At 35.4% G+C, this 20,672-nt stretch overlaps 4 protein-coding genes across 5 annotated transcripts; 2 read left to right on the top strand and 2 right to left on the bottom strand.

The window, feature by feature from the left end:
• Positions 1 to 362: 362 nt before the first annotated feature.
• On the top strand, positions 363 to 14,778 carry mRpL42 (mitochondrial ribosomal protein L42). Of its 2 annotated transcripts, none has more exons than XM_089846836.1 (6): positions 363 to 454; positions 642 to 699; positions 777 to 861; positions 944 to 1,098; positions 1,168 to 1,243; positions 14,648 to 14,778. In XM_089846836.1, exons 1-5 carry the CDS (start codon positions 382 to 384, stop codon positions 1,220 to 1,222), a joined length of 426 nt encoding a protein of 141 aa, XP_089702962.1. In that variant the 5' UTR covers positions 363 to 381; the 3' UTR covers positions 1,223 to 1,243; positions 14,648 to 14,778. The 2 variants fall into 2 exon arrangements, with proteins under 2 accessions (XP_089702962.1, XP_089702961.1); XM_089846835.1 differs by lacking the exon at positions 14,648 to 14,778 and adding an exon at positions 1,386 to 1,533.
• LOC149653890 (uncharacterized) lies at positions 1,249 to 4,446 on the bottom strand. The gene is made up of 8 exons (XM_089846833.1): positions 4,022 to 4,446; positions 3,466 to 3,951; positions 3,151 to 3,397; positions 2,939 to 3,071; positions 2,720 to 2,869; positions 1,691 to 2,054; positions 1,532 to 1,611; positions 1,249 to 1,425 (listed from the first exon to the last, which is right to left on the bottom strand). Exons 1-8 carry the CDS (start codon positions 4,310 to 4,312, stop codon positions 1,296 to 1,298), a joined length of 1,881 nt encoding a protein of 626 aa, XP_089702959.1. The 5' UTR covers positions 4,313 to 4,446; the 3' UTR covers positions 1,249 to 1,295.
• Positions 5,773 to 14,114, bottom strand: LOC149653889 (uncharacterized). The gene is made up of 3 exons (XM_089846659.1): positions 13,685 to 14,114; positions 8,186 to 12,405; positions 5,773 to 7,860 (listed from the first exon to the last, which is right to left on the bottom strand). Exons 1-3 carry the CDS (start codon positions 14,064 to 14,066, stop codon positions 5,773 to 5,775), a joined length of 6,690 nt encoding a protein of 2,229 aa, XP_089702785.1. The 5' UTR covers positions 14,067 to 14,114.
• On the top strand, positions 14,656 to 20,549 carry Pak3 (p21 (RAC1) activated kinase 3). Its single transcript, XM_089846834.1, has 7 exons — positions 14,656 to 14,797; positions 15,238 to 15,855; positions 16,288 to 16,550; positions 17,272 to 17,403; positions 17,466 to 17,767; positions 19,388 to 19,467; positions 19,551 to 20,549. The coding sequence occupies exons 2-7, from the start codon at positions 15,346 to 15,348 to the stop codon at positions 19,827 to 19,829; spliced, it is 1,566 nt and encodes a 521-aa protein (XP_089702960.1). The 5' UTR covers positions 14,656 to 14,797; positions 15,238 to 15,345; the 3' UTR covers positions 19,830 to 20,549.
• The last annotated feature ends 123 nt before the right edge of the window (positions 20,550 to 20,672 follow it).

The following is a 20,672-nucleotide window of genomic DNA, read 5'->3' as shown; positions in this document are numbered from 1 at the left end:
TAGCTTAAGGGTTTTTTGTAAGATTATGAGGAAATAACAACTACCTAATGAGCTAAAACTGCATCTTTCAAGTTTATTTCCTTGTCGCAAAAAACCGGATTTTATTAAGGGGTTAAAAACCCTTAAAACATGCCCGTTATCATAATTATTGATTTTATTTCTTTCAAATTACACGTTAATTGAATTTTTCTGTGTCATACAGTTATAAGTAGGTCATATTTATTGTTTATTTTAGAATAATAATATGTTTTATGTGTTATTTATTTGAAGCCAAGGCTTAGGTAATTTGAATTTTCGCAGATTATTTTGGTTCTGTCTTCTAGCGGTTTGCTGATTTACAGCCCTTTCTTTAGTGTGGCGTCTGCTAGTTCAGACCCAAAAATGTTACGATCCACCGCTTTAGGTTTGTGTAATTTTACACGACAATTAACAAAGAAAACTATCGAAAAACAATGTAAGAATCCTTAATTTTGTTATAACTTAATGCAAATACCATTATATTATTGTTTATTTTAAAATAACGGGACATAAAATGGTGTATAATGAGTTTGGGTTAATTTTATTTGGTGTTCATGACCTAAGCCTTGGCCATAGTGCATTAAGGCAGCCAAGTCTTAACAGTTTTAATTTTTTTTCAATAGGTTTCGCAATCAAAGGATGCCGCAGTGTGTCAACGAAAGATGATATTTTAAAAGAAAGGTATTAATTAATTGGGAACAAATTAAATAATCAAAAATTCTTAATGTAGGCTTAATAGTGTCAAATTTATTTTATAGAGACAACTGGGTAGTTTTAAGTGATGATGGTAGAACAATTTTCTGCTGGCATCCTGAAGTACCATTTCCTTATGAACATTCAAAGGTAATTACAATTAATTTTAAACTAATTATAATTACAATTTAATCTGTTGAGAAAATTACTTATATTTACTTTAATTATTTAGCCTTTACCCGAATCCAAACCCATTCTTAATGAAGGAGATTCAGTCCTTAAAACTGAGTACCGTCTAGATGATATGAATAGGTACTCACCTGATGGTCCAACAAATTATGAACTGCAAAATATTACGTACACAACTAAACACGGTTGGCTTAAAAAGTAAGTGTTATTAATTAAAAAAAATTAAATCAATTTTAAATCTTTAATTAACTTTAATTATATTTTTAGACCAGAGAAAAAATACCGGAAACCAAATCCACCTAGAGACAGGGAAGGAATTTAGTAATTTGAAAGTAACTAAACTGTAAGTACAAAAACCATCTTTATTATTTGTATAAAATTGTCTACAAATATAATTAGTAGTTACGAAAATTGGTGTTTAAGGGGTTTGTTAGTAAAATTGTTTTAAATTCTTGTTGTTTACGTTGCAAATCTTCAAATTGAAGATGAAGTAACTGGTACTTTTTCAAAGGAACACTTTCACTCCTTCAAAAAGACAATAGCAGTTTAAACCATGTTTTAAGTGCGCGGTTTCATTTTAAAATAAATAATAATAATACCCATAAACAAATAAATAAACAAACAAACATACTCTATTTCTTTCTTCTCTACTTCCAATTTCTCCGTTTTTATGTTTAGTTTAGTGATTGTTTTATTTAAATCTTTTATTTTCTACAAAAAATGTTCAAAATGAATTATAACTTCTAAAAATAGTCCCCCCCCCCCCAAAAAAAAACAAAAATGGACAAACCTTTTTATACTCTGAGACTTCATTGCAAAGTGCAATATTTTCACTTAGGGTTATTTTCTCAGCTTTTTCTATTTTGAGTATAAGTTGATTCCTTTCTCTTTCCCAATCCTCTATTTTATCTTTTAATAATTTCTCCGAAACTTGTCGTTCATCCACCAATTGCGTTTTAGTCCTTTCTAATTCTTCACTCATTTTTTGAAAATTTTCTTTTAAACTGTGATACTGTTCCTTTAAGTCTTTCTCGCGTCTTTGTACTTCATTTATCTTCTCCTTTTCTTTAGTTAAATGTTCATTAAGGATTTTAATGTCTAATTGACGTTGGGTTAGTCCGTTTTCTAATTCAGAATTGTTTTGGTTCAATAATCTATAAAGGGAATTGAACTGAACTGATTAGAGTAGTTATAGCAAAGAGATTAAAGGGAAAGTGAAGCTAACATAAGTTACAAAGCGTAAAAGTAGGGGTGTGCCGGGTACCAGATAAAAAATAGCCCCTCCCCCTAACATAGAAGTAGGGGTGTGCGGGTCCCCTTTAAAGAAATACCCCCTCCCCCTAACATAGAAGTAGGGGTGTGCGGGGTACCAGATAAAAAATAGCTCCTACCCCTAACATAGAAGTAGGGGTGTGCGGGACCCTTTAAAGAAATACGCCCCCCCCCCCCGGCTCCATTACCCTGTCAAGTTGAGACAGGTTGTGGGGGGTTATTCAGGAGTAACTAAAAGAAAAGATAGGAATCAGAGGTGATAAAAGGGGGTGGGGACCACCGCTCGGGGACCACACGCTGTCCAGTTTAGAGAGAATTTCTAAGAAAGACCAAAAACTCTGTCTCAAGGTGAAATTTAGTTGACATAAGGCACGCGTTCTGTGGTAGTTTCTTTTTGAGACGGACTAGAATCCCAGCACGCAGCGCGACACGCCTATCCCTACATACCTAGGGTATACCATCCCATTACCAGAATTCTTTGTTGAAACAAACTAGGCTAAGAGTTAAGGGAACCAAAAGTTAAGAAGGAGTTCTTTGAAATTTTTACTTTAACTGCGTTGATTCTTTTTCCAACTTCATTTTGGTATCTTTTAATTCCTTGAGGGCATTTTCGAGCTTGTTATCTTTAGTTTTGACATCGGATTCCATTAGGGATTTCGCGTGTGACAATTCCTTTAACTCAATCTCAAAATCCAATCTGTTAAACACGAAGATAATATTTTTATTGATTCGGAATTGAATCCGAGATTAATGTTAATGTTCGTACGCCTTCTGATTAGCTTCTTTCTCCTGATTTCTTAAACTTTGTATCGTAGTTTTGAATGAATTTTCCCGATCTTTAAATGTCTGTTCCAATTTACTGTAATTTTCCTTCGTCATTTCCAAACTTAGTTCAGAACCTGTTTAATTTAAGGATAGAATTGGTTTTCTTTTGTTATTTGGGATCTTCTGTTAATTATAATTAATTTAATTTCATACATGATAATTTGGCGTTTACTTTCTCTAATTCTTTTTCGAATTCGGTTTTTAATTGAGCATTAATTATTTTGGCCTCGGAGCTTTCAATTTCACGTTCGTGAACTGTTTTTGATAGCTCGTCTCTCAATTGCAAAGTTTCCTTTTTTCTTGCATTTACTTCCGTTGTTAGTTTAAGATTTTCCTGTTTAATATTTGCAAAATCATTTTGCAACGAATCGTGACGTAGTTGCAAACTGGATCTATCGGCCTAATAGAAAACCGCAACAATATTTGCAATATTATTTGAATTAATTTCATATTCACCAATTAACTCACTTCTAAATTCCTAATCTTTGTTAATTGCTCCGCGTTTAATTTTGTCAAATTGCGAGTAGTATTTTCAGCTTGCATTTTTGCAATTTCTTTCGAACTTATCGCGTCTTCGAGCTCATTTTTTAGGCTATTAATTTGCGATTTCAGTTGATTAACGTCTTTTTGCGATTCGCGTAATTTTTTACTATTTTCTACGTTGGCTGATGGCGATTTTATCTGTGATAATTCCCGACTTAGATTATCTCTGACATCGGTTAAATTTCGCAATTCTAGATCAGTTTTAATTCGAAGTTCTTGTATCTCTCTACGACGCGAGAGTTCGTTCGTTTCTAATTGCGTTTTAAGTACCGCGTTATCGTACCGTAATTGTTGACGTTCTGCCCGAAATTTTTCCAATTCCTCTTCCGTTTCTTTCATTTGAACTTCAATCGCGGCTTCGAATTCTTTTTTAATCGTGTGACGTAGAACATTAGGCGAATTCGCAGCGAGCTAGCATATTTTTAATATTACTGTTAGTCGCAATAAAACGATAGTACAATTTAAGCCCGATAGTACGAACCAATTGCCGCAGATTTTCAATCTCGGTTTGTTTGTGACTCAATGCCTTGCTTGCCATTTCGACAGATTTTTCGCTTGCATCTTTAAATTGATTGCATTCGATTAAAATTTGCCGCATTTCATTTTGCAGCGACGCGTATTCTTGGCGTATTTTCTGATTTTCAATTTTAAGTAATGTGTAATTGTTTTTGTGCTGTTCGCAACGTGCCCGTTCATCTTCCAATATCTTTTCAATTTCGTTACTATTATTATTATTATTGCTTTCGTCATTATTTAAATCAGGATTTAACATTTAGGCTTAGCTAAAAACGCTCTGTAGTTTTTCCGCCGCGGAAGACAGGAATCAAAACAAACGGTTGCTATAGTAGTTAGAAACCGATTATTTTAAGTGTATTGACGAGGTCTGTTGTCTATGAATCATATATTGTTTAGGAGTAGGGTTGATAGTACTGACAAGATACATTGTATTGTAGTATAGATACTTTCCCTCTCTCAGTAGGGGGTTGACATGTGCAGGGTGAGGGTGAAGCCGGGGATTACGACACGCCCCCAAGCTATAATTGGCACAAAGAAATGATGGATTATTATTATTATATTTAAAATCCACTTTAATCTTGCTTATAATACGATTAATTGTTAAAATATTAACTTAATTTTTTAACACTAACTTTAATTATGATAACTAAAAGTTTATTTTGGTTTACCGTAGGAAGAAAACTCAAGTACTAAGCCTAACTATTATATTTCGGCCTATAAGAGTTAAGCCTATTTTTGACTATAGAATGAGGGGGTATCCGTTTAAATCCATTTTAATCTGAACTATAATATGACCTATTGCGAAAATATTAACTTTATTTGATAGTATTAACTTTAATTATGTCAATTTAAAGCCTATTTTGAACTTTAATAGGCCTAAAAATTATCTGGAAGGAAATTTAAGTGCTAACAATAATCCAATTAGGCCTAAATAGTTGAAATAACTAAACCAAATATATTTAAAACTGCCCAATTTTATTTTTCAAATTATTTTTTATATACATACGGTAGTTGTTTTTTTTTTTTTTTTAAATTTTAATTTTTAAAAGCATTTTTTATTTTTTACAAGACTACTTACATATTTTTATTTATTTTTGCCCGACAAATTAAAATAATATTGTTTTTTTGTTTTTTAAGATGTTTTTAAACTCTCTGGGGTAGTACTACGCAAGTTTTAACTTTAATTCTTGTCAATTAAGTCTATCGTAATTAGCTATTGATTTGCAAGAGTGGGTGGTGGGCGTTTAGATTAAACATTTTAATTAACTTTTAATTAACAATAATAGAAATCCCACCTAAATCTACGTCTTTTACTGACTACCGTAATATAACTTGAGCTTATTGGGGGAAAAAATAAGCTTAAAAACAACCAAAAAAAAATATAACAAACAAAATAATCTATAGCTATATAGGTTTTGTTTTTTTTAAAAATTTATAAATATATATATATACGTGGTTAATACGTATGAAAAACCAAAAAAAAAATAATTTACACTTTTATATGATTATGAATTAATATTTTGCATTTTTAAAAAATTATTTATCGTTTTTAAACTATCGCACTTAACTTAATGCAAACTTAATTATGATCATGTTAATTATGGTTTATGTTTGTTTTTTATCATCGTAAATGCTGCATAGAATGAAGGAGAACGGAGAATATAAATTATATACATCATATATGATAAATATTTAGCAAAAGTGGGTCTCGTATGATCATGTTAAATTTACCGAGGGTGAAGTTTTGGTTGTTTGTGTAACAGAATTTAACGTTTCGGTGGCGTTAGGCACTAGCGATGGCGTAATGTTATCATTTTTAACATGAATTGGGTTGTTGTTGTCTGTTGATGACCGCGAAGTATTGTCCGGTTGCGTCACAATGTCCATTGTTAAACTTGTCGTCGCGTCTGATGGATTAGTGGGGGTCGCGTTATCTTTTAAAGAGCGCGTTTCAGTGTTCGACGCGTCATTTGGACTGATCACCGCGATCTTTGACCTTTCAATGTCGGTATTCGTGGTCTGTGATGGACCACTATTAACTGCATTGTCCTTTGTTAATGCGGCATCGACGGTTAATACCTCAGTCCTCGCACGATCAATGTCTGTGTCCTTTGTCCTCGCAACATCCTCCAACGCGTCTTTAGGTCTCGCAACATCAACGTCTGTGTCCTTTGACCTTACAACATTAACCTCTGTGTCCTTTGACCTCGAAACATCAACCAACGCGTCTTTAGGCCTCGCAACATCAACCTCGGTGTCCTTTGTAACTACAACATCAACAACTTTGTTGTTGTCCTTTGAGCTGGCAACAGTTGCAGCATCCTTCCTCCGTTTTTCATCACCACCCAATGACCTTCCACCACCATCTTTTTTCTTCTCCCTCAACTTATCATCCGACTTCTTATGATGATGATGGTAGTGATGTCTGTCCTTGTGTTTCTCCGTCCCATTACCGCTACCACCACCACTACTACTACCACTTCTGTGTTTATGTTCACTGGATGACGAAGATGTCGATTTTGATGATCTATGTTCTTTATTTTTGTTTGATGATGATTTACTCGATGACGATGACGTATGATGATTATCGCTTTTAATTTTGGTACCACCGCCACCGGAACTTGATGTATTACTGTTCTTAACCATAACGAAATCGTCCAGTTTGAACTTTTTCGGTTCGGGTGGTTGGGGTCCATCGTTACCACCGCATTTGCGTTTAGAAGAGGAGTTTGAATTATAAGATTCCGTCGAGGTTCTACGATGACGATGTTTATCGACTTTATGGTCAGTTGTGGACTTATCCGTTAGCTTATTTTCTTTAACTTCTCCATTGTTCTTCACGTCCAACTTCAATCTTTTGCGACGTTCCTCACGCTCTTTCCTGTCCTTCTTTCTTCGTTTCCTCTCCTCTCTGGATACGGAGTCCTCCTTAACTTTGTTGTCGTCATTACTACGATGTTCACCACCACCAATTTCCCCCACGGTACGACGCTCATCTTGCAATAGTAACTTCTTGCGTTGTTTAATTTTCTCTTCGTCATTTAGTTTCCGTTTTAGATTCTGTTGTTGTTTCGTTGACGTATTTAAGTCCTCGTTCTTATCGGAGAGGGCTTTGTCTTCGCGATCTCGTTTGGATTCGACTAACTTTTTGTTCGTTTTAATTTTATCCGAGTTGGAAACGGGGTAAACTTTTGATACAGCATCGACGGCTGATTTGACAATGAAACTAACTGATTCCGCGCAGTTTTCCACCTGATCTTTAAATAGTTTATTGGCGTTGTTTAAATAGCGTTCCGATATTGACCTCGAATGTTTCTTAGCGTGTTTAAGTTTAGACGATTGTATTGTTTCGTTTGATTCAGTTTTAACGCGAACATTCTGATGTTTGCCGCCCGAACTTATTGGGGACATCGTCGTATTACTCTTCTGGGACAGTTTTTTGGACGGAGAATTGACGGAAAATTCGTTCACTTTCTTTTTCTTTTCGTTTATTGAAGAGTTGCCGTGTTTTTTATTTGGTGTATTATTTTTATTCACTTTTTTGACTTCGTCTTTAACGGGGGTTTTCGCGGTGGTGTTGTTGCTTAACGAGGTTAAACTAGAGGTCGAGTTAGTTCCAGAGGGGTAATACTGTTTCAGACGGACGTGCCACGCGACGCTAGTAACGGCTGTGACTGTCCGAAATTGGTGAATGATATTGCGAGGCAAGAAATAAATATCGTTGTCTGTCAATTGAATTCGAGCGTATCGTACACCTTCCCGGTGTAGTTGGTTTAGTTTAGCGTCTTCGACCCATTGCACGCACTGCAAAGAGAAAGGGTAATGAATTAGTTGGGACAGTGACTGCGTTTGTTATCACCCCCTACGATGACCTCGTGTCGAGCTAACATGTCCATTCTAACTAAATTAACTTGTATTTGTCCCCGTGTAAGAAAAACTAAGAGGTACTGTACCATGATAAGGTAACCATTGAGTAATTCCTTCAATACGCTAGCTACGATGGCCTAATGTTAAGCTAACATGTCCATTCTAACTAACTTAACTTGTATTTGTCCTCGTGTAAGAAAAACTAGCAATACTGTACCTTTTCCAATTAACTATGAGAAAGAAAAAACTTTTAAGTACAAACCTGGGAAACAGGCGGTTCATGCAGATCCAACTGCAACTTGGTGGTCAAATCATTGAAATCGCCAGCGTGAAACGCCACTACGTCTTTCGTAATACGGTTGTGATCATAAGGTTCCCCGCAATGCACAGCTTTCAAAACTCCCACCGCCGCTGTGGTCAGTCTCTCGAATCCTTGCCCCACATGGTCGGCGTGACACTTTGTCCGATCTTCGAACATAATTTCCCGCGGTTCAGACGCCCTGGGTAGATACTGCAAATTTCGCAGTTCATTAAAACCACCCCGTTTACGTTTCTGAGGCGATTTAGAGCTTTTATCGGCGGATATCGCTTCGGCAGTTGGAACCAATTGTTCCCCGGGTCTAATCCAAACAATGGGTCCATCGTTGCTCTCTTGAGGGTTTAGGTTATGAGTTATGGCTAGCTTTCCCCAGGGCATCGTTAACTTTAAGAATGGACTCTGTTCCAACATAGAAAGAAAATCGGGGAAGTAACCACCGACTTCTTCGTGGACTGTTCCTACAACGCTAATTTGATGCAAGGGTCCCGTACGGAATGTCCCTTTCGAGTACGTTTTGTGAACTTGATCTCGGTATTTTTCCATTGTCGTAGTTTCAATGTCGGATTGTCTTCCCAGAATCCCCATTTTAACTGTTAGGTTCCCGTATCGTTCAGCGAAGTGTTCCATCAAGTCGGGTAGATAACAGGCCGAGTTGTGTACGATGCCCATGACGTATTTTGCCACGCCAATCGGCGACTCCGCGAAGGTTTCTTTCAAGAATTCGTAGGCGAGTGTATTCGTGTCAGCCTCGTTGAAATGCGAGATTTCATCCCAATAAAGATGCAGGACATACGCCCCTCCGTTAGGGTACATTTCCTTTCGAAAGAGGTGTCCGAATTTAAGGTGAGGAAATTCGTTAAAGGACAGGGTCGTTGGTAAACGAGGTGATTTCAATGATAAGGCAACCGTATTGTCGTGAAGATTAACTTTGGGACAAGTAGTAGTACTACTTGGAGAAGTTTGAGATTGGATTGTCGAGGGTTGTTGAGTCCCTCCTACACGGTCTCGACGACATTGGACGCCGACATTGTGACGTTTTATCGTATGTCTTTTACAACGGGAACAAAGTCTTTGGTTTGTTGTAGTCGAGGATTCCGAGGAACGTCTGGGCTGTTCGTTCATGATTCCCGACTTTCTTTGGATGGTGGTTATGGGTTTGACGTCTTTCGATGGTGACTCGATTTCGGTAATTGTCCCTTTTTTATCATCTTTGCACGGTTCATCTTTTGGTTCTTGTTTTATCATTGGGATGCCGGGTAAAGTTGGTTCTTTACCTTTATCTGGGATTGGTATAGTTTTTTCACGCGGTATTTTGTGTTTTTCATGGATTTCCACATCTTTTTCAGAAGTTGTCACTGGCTTTTCTTCGTGTCCCTTTGATTTTTCATGATTTTCCACAGGTTTTTCGAGGTTTGTGGTAGGTTTTCCGTCAAGTTCAATCAGTTTTTCTTCTTCAAGCTTTGACTTTTGGTTATCCTCCATGAGTTTTTCAGGGTTTACCGTTGTTTTTCCTTCAATTTCCACGAGTTTTTCAGGGTTTACCGTTGTTTTTCCTTCAATTTCCACGAGTTTTTCAGGGTTTACCGTTGTTTTTCCTCGAATTTCCACGAGTTTTTCAGGGTTTACCGTTGTTTTTCCTCGAATTTCCACGAATTTTTCTTGGTTTACGGATGTTTTTCCTCCAATTTCCACGAGTTTTTCAGGGTTTATGGTAGTTTTTCCTCCAATTTCCACTAGTTTTTCAGGGCTAACGGTTGTTTTTCCTCGAATTTCCACTAGTTTTTCAGGGCTAACGGTTGTTTTTCCTCGAATTTCCACGAGTTTTTCAGGGCTAACGGTTGTTTTTCCTCGAATTTCCACGAGTTTTTCAGGGCTAACGGTTGTTTTTCCTCGAATTTCCACGAGTTTTTCAGGGTTTACGGTTGTTTTTCCTCGAATTTCCACGAATTTTTCACTACTGATAAGTTTATCCCGACTTTCAATTAGTTTTTCACAACTTCTGGCGAGTTTTTCAGGATGCATTTTAATTTCAACTTGTCGCGAAACCGATTCGGTAGATTTTTCTGTGGATTTCGTCTCGTTCAAAATTTTGGTTCCATTCCGTTTCGAGTCTTCACCATGTTTGTTCTTGGACTTGTGTGTTTTATGTTGTTTATGAACTTTGCTCTGGGATTTGGATTCTAACGTCGTCTTTATAACAGTCGTTTCAGTTGACCCTTTCAAAGAGTCGGATGTCTTGGCGTCATTCAATTTCAAGTCAGACTTCAGTCTAGTGTCTTTCATTCCCTCAGTTTCGACTGGATCTTTTTTAACAATTTTTATAACTGAATTCTCCACTGCTTGCTTTTCAGTGACAATCTTAGTTATATTTGATTCGTCAAGTGGTCCATCAGTTTCTGGCGGTTTTAAGTCCATGGGTTCAATTGTTGATGGTCCAATTGTTCCAGGATCAAATTTTTCATTTTCAGACGTGCTTTCCATGACTTTTATGACTGTATTTTCTTTGATTTGAGTTTTGGGGGGCATAATTTCATCATCTTCAATTGGTCCAGGTTGCGTTTTACGAACAGTTTTGTCCTTTTCTGGCGTTTTTATGACCGAATTAGACGCAAAATCATTGGTAGATGGCCCAATAACTTGAGTTGGACTTTCAGCGGTCATAATTTTACATTCCGACATCACTGGTATTGCAAAATGGGTCGATTCAGGAGTTCTTCGTGACTTTTCATTGACAAGGGTCATAGAAGGTATGACGCGTGTTTTGGTCATAATTTTAGCTTCCTCAGGATCTTGGACGATGTCCATTGGTCCTTTGGTCATAATTTCGTCTTCCGCAACACCAGGTATAACTTTGAGACTAGTTTTTTCGTGTTCCAAAGCCTTTATGACCGAATTTGTTGAAGTTTCAGTGGTAATAAGTTTCTTTGTCTCTTCGGGCACTGATTTGGTTTGTTTCACCGTAGTTTTATCCTCAAAATGAATTTCATTGGTCAAGGGGGTTTCACAAACGTTTTTTGGACTTTGAACTTGATTTTCCACGAGTTTTATCGGAGTTTTAGCTTCTTTGGGGTGAATGGCGGCGACCTGGGCTTCATTTTTCAAGCACTCCCTTACAACAGTTGATTCTTTCGTTAGTTTCAATTGTTGTATTAGTTTATTTGAAACCGAATTTGGTTGCAAAATCAAAACCACTCTCGTTTTTGAAGAAGATTCATTTGACACTTTTTCAGTGTCGTGTCGCGAGTTGGTCGCGTTGTTAATGCTTATAACGGACTCTCGAGTTTCGTTACTAGGTATGATTACACTCTTGGCAATCTCAATAACACTCTTTTTAACAATGACAGAAGTTTTTTCCGCCATCTCTCTCTTTTCAGGTGTGTTTTTCTCCGTTTTTAGGACTATTTTCTCAGAGTTAACGAGTTGTACATTAGTTTTAATTGATTGTTTATCGTCTGTAATGTTTAACAATAGTTTCTCTGACTTTTCCACTTTTTTCGGAGACACTTTTTCAATCTTTTGGTTATTTTTTTCTGATTTTTCGGGTTTGTCAAGTTTTGGGGACACTTTGTCCAGGTTTTTCTCGACCTTTTCAAGTTTATTAGGGCTTAGTATTCCCACACCTGTCTGTGTTTCAGTTTTAGGCGAAACTCTTTCAACCTTTTCAGGGATATTTTTATCAATTTTAAAAGAAATTTTCTCCGATTTCCCATTTTGTATTTCTGTTTTAAGGGACAGTCCATCATCCTTGACATGTGGTGTCAATTTTTCAGGTGTTTTAACGTTAACAGGGGATGATAATCCAGGTTTGTTACTGTTTTTCGCGGTTAAAACTTCAACATCAACATTATTGGCTTCACTCTCGTTTTCTTCAACTGGGGGGAAAGTTTCGGGAGAAAGTGACTCCTCATCAGATAAATCTCCATTGTTTGTTGAAGGGTATGAAATTGGGAAAGTGGCTCTTTCAAAGCCAGAAGGTAGGATCCTCTGAACATAATCCATTTGGTGGATTTTTTTCTCAGGGATGGTTACGTTACTTCCTCCATTTACTGGTTTATCTTTTTCTGGTGGACCTTTACGATGTTTTTCATGTTTTTTATGACGTTCTTTCTTCTTCTCCTTGTGTTTTTTCTTGCCATGATGAGAACGATGTTGTTCCTCGCGACCTACACGTCATTTTCACCCAAAACAGGTAGGATTTTATTTATTAAAAATAGGTAAAGAATGTCAGGGCTCTCTGCAAATGTGTACCAAAGCATTTGGGAAGCAATTAATCTAAATCATCAGGGAGTATGCACACATTAATCTAAATCATCAGGGAATATGCACAGATTAATCTAAATCATCAGGGAATATGCACAGATTAATCTAAATCATCAGGGAATATGCACAGATTAATCTAAATCATCAGGGAATATGCACAGATTAATCTAAATCATCAGGGAATATGCACAGATTAATCTAAATCATCAGGGAATATGCACAGATTAATCTAAATCATCAGGGAATATGCACACATTAATCTAAATGATCAGGGAATATGCACACATTAATCTAAATGATCAGGGAATATGCACACATTAATCTAAATGATCAGGGAATATGCACACATTAATCTAAATGATCAGGGAATATGCACACATTAGTCTAAATCATCAGGGAATAAAAACACATTAGTCTAAATCATCAGGGAATAAAAACACATTAGTCTAAATCATCAGGGAATAAAAACACATTAGTCTAAATCATCAGGGAATAAAAACACATTAGTCTAAATCATCAGGGAATAAAAACACATTAGTCTAAATCATCAGGGAATAAAAACACATTAGTCTAAATCATCAGGGAATAAAAACACATTAGTCTAAATCATCAGGGAATAAAAACACATTAGTCTAAATCATCAGGGAATAAAAACACATTAGTCTAAATCATCAGGGAATAAAAACAATTTAAATCATCAGGGAATAAAAACAATTTAAATCATCAGGGAATAAAAACAATTTAAATCATCAGGGAATAAAAACAATTAATTTAAATCATCAGGGAATAAAAACATTTGTCCAAATCATAAGGGAATAAAAACAATTAGTCTAAATCATAAGGGAATAAACACAATCAAAATCATAAGGGAATAAGTGCAATTAATCTAAATCATCAGTCAATAAGCATATTAGTCAAAAAAGTAAATACGTCAAAAGTCATGCCATGTCAGTTACCTGCCTTTGACAGTAGTAGGGGCTATAGCAAATTAACATGGGGTGACACTAGATTACTAAACGCGGTCAATTATTTACAAACACAACTAGATTGAGGTGAAAATACGATATATACGGTTGCTATGTGTCAAATGTGGAACGTTACTTCGAATTATGGGCTTCAAGCAGCGTATGTCTTAGTGTAAGTGTAAAGTGAAACCAAACCATGATGAAACCAAGTACTTACCCTCTGATTTGGGTCTGGAATGACCCTCCTTGCCGAGTGACAACATTTTTGGGTGTAATTTGGCTTCGGGAGTGTCACCGTTATCGCGTTTTTTAGATTTTTCTTCGTGTTTATCACGTTTTTTAGCTTTTTCCGGAGTTTGCGTTTGGGCCTTGGCTTTTTTCCCGCCCTCGGTCGAGGTGGTAGGCAAACCAGGAAGGTTGGGAAAGGTTGGCGCGAAAAGTTTTGGTTCCGTTTCCGAGACGTTTTTCGCGACAATTACTTTGTTTGCGGATTGCTGACACTTTGGGGTATCGGTCGCGACGTGTTTGTTATTGTTATTATGGTTGATTTGTTTACTTGTTGACGAGACTTCGCTACCATCGCGTCCACACGCGGCCATTTTTGATAGAAAACGCGTATTCGTCTTCGTCACGACACCATTCTGACGTCAGATCTCGTTTACATGACGTCGCATTGCGCGCGCTGCCGCTGCTGACCCCCCCCCCCTCTCTCCAGAAGGGCGGCGGGCAGTCGTGTTCCGAGTCACGGAGGAGGAATTTTTATTATTCATTGGCGAGTCCAGAACCCTGATTGGAGTATTTTAACCGGTCCTGCGGGGGTCCAGTTACCTAAAGTAATAATTTTCTACGACATCGTCTAGGAGTCATTATAGTAGTCTAGACTCGTGGACTGCCAAATGATTCCTACCCCCAAACTTTAGCTCAAGGACAAATTCATTGAGAATAAAGTAAAGAAGTAGCAAGCGTTATTACTTTTAATTTGACATCATCCCTATGAATCAGACTATTTTTGTCTAGATGTAAGATTAACAATCCTAATTTAAAGAAGACATTTTACAATAGGGCTATGTTCCATGAAATAAATGCAGTTCAACTCCATCGGAAGCTGTTGTTCCATGTTTATACCTTGACCATTAAGCACTCCTTTTATATTCTCTCTGTTATGTTTTTTCTACGAAAGGAACTAGCCCACTGGGATAAGGACGAAAGGTGCTAGGATAACCGCAAGGCGCTGGTTACGTTTTTGTTTCAAAATAGAAGTATTTACGGGTGTTTTGATCTCAAAATCGACTATTATGGACATTAACCTAATTGGGCTTTAATTCATGAAGTGAGTTTGATTCTTAATACTCTTACATTAACTGATACGAGCCGTTTTAAATGGTCAAGTTCCGCGTTTCGCTGCTAAGCCTTGGCCTTATCTAAGCCTACTTTAGTAGTACTTTAAATATTAACAAACAGGAAATACTAAGGCACCTTGGAAACGAATTTTGGATTAATTTATTATAAATAAATTATAAAAGACCCTAAATATTCATCACAAAATTAAACCCAAAGACAGCTGATGTTTTAAACTATTGAATAATGTTTAATATATTTGATTTACACTTGATTAAAATTAGAAAAAAGTAGCTAAGTTTTGGTGTCATGTCATTATAATGAAATGAACCATTTTTTATGTTAATTTTAAAGACCCTATTAAGGTTGTATCTCTAATTCAAGGCCGTGAACGATACCTAACTTGTTTTTACCCCAAAATTTCATTCTTAGTGAGGTTCCACTTGGCTGCTTTATCGTAACCAAGCAATTTTCATGGATTTTCACGCCTAAAACTTATTCCAAAAGTTAACTAACTAAACTTCAGACAATCGTTAAAACATGAGTTTCCTAAACAATCTAAGCAAACTTCGTCCCAACAAAAAGGGTTCAAAGAAATCATCCAAAGAAACAAATCAACCATCGGAGATTGGGGCCCCATTTTTGGTCAAAAAGTTAATCCATGTCGGAGTTGACTCCCAAACTGGGGAATTTGTGGGATTACCCGATGCCTGGGTCAGATTATTACAAAACTCTGATATCAGTGAAGAGGATAAGAACCAGAATCCTGCCGCTGTTCTACAAGCCTTGAAATATTACGTTCATTCGATTAAGAGGAAGCCTGGGGAGACTAAATACTTAATTACTAATGATACCGCTGATGAGGAATCCAAAGAAATTGAAGATGCCATGGCTGAGGAGTCTGAACCATCCGAGACTGGCTCGAGTCATAGGAAAAGTAATGATCAGGAAACTAATGGAATGACAGTCACCACAAATGTTGATATTAAAAAGAAATTACCACCAACACTGGAAACATATTCAAAGTTACCCAGTCCTGTTGTTGAAAAGGTTTGTTACTTTTAATCCTTTATTACACCCAATTCCATTCCTTAATTACACCCAATTCCATTCCTTAATTACACCCAATTCCATTCCTTGATTACACCCAATTCCATTCCTTAATTACACCCAATTCCATCCCTTAATTACACCCAATTCCATTCCTTAATTACACCCAATTCCTTCCATTAATTACACCCAATTCCATCCCTTAATTACACCCAATTCCATCCCTTAATTACACCCAATTCCATCCCTTAATTACACCTTATTTTATTCCCTAATTAGCCCATAATTTTATTCCTTAATTACCCCACAATTTTATTCCTTAATTACCCCATAATTTTATTCCCTAATTACCCCATAATTTTATTCCCTAATTACCCCATAATTTTATTCCTTTAATTAATATATTTTTACAATGTTTTAATTGTTAATTAGGGAGGTTTTAATTATGAGGATCAAACCCTGGATGAAATGGTGTCAGATTTAAACCAAACATCTCTTGATGTTGAGAAAAAGGAGAAATTGGAAGATGATTTGAAAGAGGATGTGGGAGGAGGAGGCAAAACAACATTGAGAACCAAAAGCAACAGTGACCAAAATAAAATAGATGATGCTGAGATCATGAGACGTCTAAGAAGTATCGTAAATCCAGCCAATCCTGAGGAGAAATACACCTTGCTCAAAAAAATTGGATCAGGGTAAATATACATCATGTCATTGTCCATGAATTCATCATTAACCTTTGACCCATTTTCATGTTTAATTGAGGAATTAGAAGCCTTTAAACATCATCTTTTATATTTAATTTTATTGGTTTAAGGGGAACATTAGCTAAATCTCACCTTTGACCTCAATTTTTCATTAATAATTGAGTAGTTTAATGTATTTTGACCCCTGACCCTCATTCTTGCATTTAATTGAGTAGTTTAAAAGGGAATAGAAGCTTAATCTCACCTTTGACCTCAATTTTTCATTAATAATTGAGTAGTTTAATGTATTTTGACCTTTTACCCTCATTCTTGCATTTAATTGAGTAGTTTAAAAGGGAATAGAAGCCAAATCTCACCTTTGACCTCAGTTTTTCATTAATAATTGAGTAGTTTATGTAATTTCACCTTTTACCCTCAATCATAAATTTTATTGAGTAGTTTAAAAGGGAATAGGAGCTTAATCACACCTTTGACCTCAGTTTTTCATTAATAATTGAGTAGTTTAATGCAATTTGACCCCTGACCCTCATTCTTGCATTTAATTGAGTAGTTTAAAAGGGAATAGGAGCTTAATCTCACCTTTGACCTCAGTTTTTGAGTGGTATAATGGAAATGGGAGTTTAATTTGGCCCCTGACCCTCATTCTTGCATTTAATTGAGTAGTTTAGAAGGGAAAAGAAGCTTAATTTGACCTCTTGACCTTCATTAGGGCATCTGGAGTAGTTTATACCGCAATTGACAAGGACACCAATGAAAAAGTAGCCATAAAAACCATGAATTTGGATGAACAACCCAAAAAAGAGTTGATTATTACGGAAATTCTAGTCATGAGAGAGAATAAGTAAGCTCCCCAAGTTAATTAAACCCTATTAACTTTAATTAATTAATTATCTCTTTGAAAAGGCATCCAAACCTAGTCAACTATGTTGATAGTTTTATTGTTGGGATTGAGTTGTGGGTAGTCATGGAGTATTTGGAAGGTGGTCAGTTGACTGATGTGGTGACTGAGACTGTGATGAGAGAGGGACAGATTGCCGCTGTTTGCAGGGAGACTTTGCAGGGAATTGCCTTTTTGCATTCTAAAGGAATTCTCCACAGAGATATTAAGAGTGATAATGTATTATTGGGAATGGATGGTTCCGTTAAAGTCACAGATTTTGGATTTTGCGCACATATTAAACCCAATGAGAAAAGGAAAACCATGGGTGAGTACTTATTTAAAGATCTCCCTGAATATTCTAAGGGTCTGCCAGAGTTTTTAGAAAATTCAGGGAAATTTTAGAAATTGGCAAGAAATTAGAGTACTTTAAATTGGGAATTTTCTAAAACTGATATAAAAGTCAGGGAATTTTCTAAAACTGATATAAAAGTAAGGGGAATTTTCTAAAACTGATATAAAAGTCAGGGGAATTTTCTAAAACTGATATAAAAGTCAGGGGAATTTTCTAAAACTGATTGAAAAGTCAGGGGAATTTTCTAAAACTGATTGAAAAGTCAGGGGAATTTTCTAAAACTGATTGAAAAGTCAGGGGAATTTTCTAAAACTGATTGAAAAGTCAGGGGAATTTTCTAAAACTGATTGAAAAGTCAGGGGAATTTTCTAAAACTGGTATAAAAGTAAGGGGAATTTTCTAAAACTGATATGAAAGTAAGGGGAATTTTCTAAAACTGATATGAAAGTAAGGGGAATTTTCTAAAACTGATATGAAAGTAAGGGGAATTTTCTAAAACTGATATGAAAGTAAGGGGAATTTTCTAAAACTGATATGAAAGTAAGGGGAATTTTCTAAAACTGATATGAAAGTAAGGGGAATTTTCTAAAACTGATATGAAAGTAAGGGGAATTTTCTAAAACTGATATGAAAGTAAGGGGAATTTTCTAAAACTGATATGAAAGTAAGGGGAATTTTCTAAAACTGATATGAAAGTAAGGGGAATTTTCTAAAACTGATATAAAAGTAAGGGGAATTTTCTAAAATTGATATAAAAGGCGGGGAAATTTTCTAAAATTGGTATAAAAGTAAGGGGAATTTTCTAAAATTGGTATAAAAGTAAGGGGAATTTTCTAAAATTGGTATAAAAGTAAGGGGAATTTTCTAAAATTGGTATAAAAGTCGGGGGAATTTTCTAAAATTGGTATAAAAGTCGGGGGAATTTGCTAAAACTGATATAAAAGTCGGGGGAATTTTCTAAAACTGATTGAAAAGTCAGGGGAATTTTCTAAAACTGATTGAAAAGTCAGGGGAATTTTCTAAAACTGATTGAAAAGTCAGGGGAATTTTCTAAAACTGGTATAAAAGTAAGGGGAATTTTCTAAAACTGATATGAAAGTAAGGGGAATTTTCTAAAACTGATATGAAAGTAAGGGGAATTTTCTAAAACTGATATGAAAGTAAGGGGAATTTTCTAAAACTGATATGAAAGTAAGGGGAATTTTCTAAAACTGATATGAAAGTAAGGGGAATTTTCTAAAACTGATATGAAAGTAAGGGGAATTTTCTAAAACTGATATAAAAGTAAGGGGAATTTTCTAAAATTGATATAAAAGGCGGGGAAATTTTCTAAAATTGGTATAAAAGTAAGGGGAATTTTCTAAAATTGGTATAAAAGTAAGGGGAATTTTCTAAAATTGGTATAAAAGTAAGGGGAATTTTCTAAAATTGGTATAAAAGTCAGGGGAATTTTCTAAAATTGGTATAAAAGTCAGGGGAATTTGCTAAAACTGATATAAAAGTCGGGGGAATTTTCTAAAACTGATTTAAAAATAAAATAAGAAAATTAAATTTTATTTCAAATTTCCATTTTCTTTATTTTCATCTTAAAAGTTGGCACCCCATTTTGGATGGCGCCTGAAGTAGTAACCAGAAAACATTATGGAAATAAAATTGATATTTGGAGTCTGGGGGTAAATTAATTAATTTCCTCCACTTCATTTTCCTCCTTAAAATTAGTAATTAAATTAAAATTTAATTACTTGCCATTCCTTAGATAATGGTAATTGAAATGATAGAAGGAGAACCTCCCTATTTGAACGAGACCCCCTTAAAAGCCCTCTACTTGATCGCCAATAATGGAAAACCAGTCTTAAAAGGTAATGAAAAACGTTCCCCCGAATTGGAGAATTTTTTGGACAAGTGCCTGGAAGTGGACGTTGATAAAAGAGCCACTGCCGAGGAATTGTTGCAACATTCTTTCCTCTTGAAAGCGGAGAGTCTATCTACGCTCACACCGCTCATAAAAGCTGCCAAAAAAATATTGAAAAAGTAGATCCTTCCCGCCCCCCCGCCCTCAAACTGTATCCTTCCACCACCTCCCCAAATTTTACTTTTGTTAAAGGTAATTTAATTTTTAAGTTAAACCCAATAATTACCCCCCAAAATGGCCGCCAAAAATAGGCTTAAACACACTTTGTTTGAAGTAACAAAATATGATTGCATTTGTAATTGGCCAAGGCTTAGCAAGGTTTCAAACAAAACTTTAATGGCCAAGGCTTAGCAATATTTTTTGCTAAGGTTTCAAACTAAACTTTAATTTAAATGAAATAATGTTTTTGGACGCCATTTTGAGGGGTTTATTTTGATATTACAGCCATTCCACTTCTAGTGTTTTTAAAATAAAAAAATAAAAAAATGGTGCTGTTTTTATGATAAACTAAAATAAAAAAGTATTTTTTAGAGTGTTTTCTTAACGAAAATAGTTCGTTATAAAATGATTTAATTACTTGAAATTAATTGTTTTTTTACAATCCAAGAAAAAAACAATGAGAAACCACCGCATTCTTTGTTTCTAATAATTTATAATTATACACATTTGAAGATATTGAATAGTCAAGACAATTTTTGAAAAACAAAATACCATAAATTAAAAAAAAATAAAACCAAAAACCTTTTATACAATCATGTATACAATGTTTTTTTAAAATGAATTTTCACGGAAAAATTGTCTATGCAACAAATTAAAATAAAAAAAAATTTATTTAAAAAATCATTTTTTAAATTTTTTCTTCGTTTTTTCATCCAGTATCGATATCGACACGTGGGTTTTAAAATTTTAAATTAGCCGCCAAAACGTAAGTGTATTTACGTCGTCATCAAAATACGGGCTATGATT

This window comes from Phalangium opilio, unplaced genomic scaffold, assembly GCF_054372755.1.
Source record: "Phalangium opilio isolate 3A_F unplaced genomic scaffold, DU_Popi_V2 ptg000081l_1, whole genome shotgun sequence".
NCBI lineage: Eukaryota > Metazoa > Arthropoda > Arachnida > Opiliones > Phalangiidae > Phalangium > Phalangium opilio.
This window is presented reverse-complemented; position numbering and strand designations above follow the sequence as displayed.

Bases quoted from the DNA above. Each gene is read 5' to 3' on its own strand.
- mRpL42 (XM_089846836.1), top strand. From the start codon at position 382: ATGTTACGATCCACCGCTTTAGGTTTGTGTAATTTTACACGACAATTA. The intron at 700-776 runs GTATTAATTAAT...TTTATTTTATAG, and splicing joins GATGATATTTTAAAAGAAAG to AGACAACTGGGTAGTTTTAA. The intron at 862-943 runs GTAATTACAATT...TTAATTATTTAG, and splicing joins TTCCTTATGAACATTCAAAG to CCTTTACCCGAATCCAAACC.
- LOC149653890 (XM_089846833.1), bottom strand. From the start codon at position 4,312: ATGTTAAATCCTGATTTAAATAATGACGAAAGCAATAATAATAATAAT. The intron at 3,398-3,465 runs GTGAGTTAATTG...GTTTTCTATTAG, and splicing joins CAAAGATTAGGAATTTAGAA to GCCGATAGATCCAGTTTGCA. The intron at 1,612-1,690 runs GTTTGTCCATTT...CATTTTTTGTAG, and splicing joins AAGTCTCAGAGTATAAAAAG to AAAATAAAAGATTTAAATAA.
- LOC149653889 (XM_089846659.1), bottom strand. From the start codon at position 14,066: ATGGCCGCGTGTGGACGCGATGGTAGCGAAGTCTCGTCAACAAGTAAA. The intron at 12,406-13,684 runs GTAAGTACTTGG...AATGACGTGTAG, and splicing joins TTCCAGACCCAAATCAGAGG to GTCGCGAGGAACAACATCGT. The intron at 7,861-8,185 runs GTTTGTACTTAA...TTCTCTTTGCAG, and splicing joins ATGAACCGCCTGTTTCCCAG to TGCGTGCAATGGGTCGAAGA.
- Pak3 (XM_089846834.1), top strand. From the start codon at position 15,346: ATGAGTTTCCTAAACAATCTAAGCAAACTTCGTCCCAACAAAAAGGGT. The intron at 16,551-17,271 runs GTAAATATACAT...GACCTTCATTAG, and splicing joins CTCAAAAAAATTGGATCAGG to GGCATCTGGAGTAGTTTATA. The intron at 17,768-19,387 runs GTGAGTACTTAT...TCATCTTAAAAG, and splicing joins TGAGAAAAGGAAAACCATGG to TTGGCACCCCATTTTGGATG.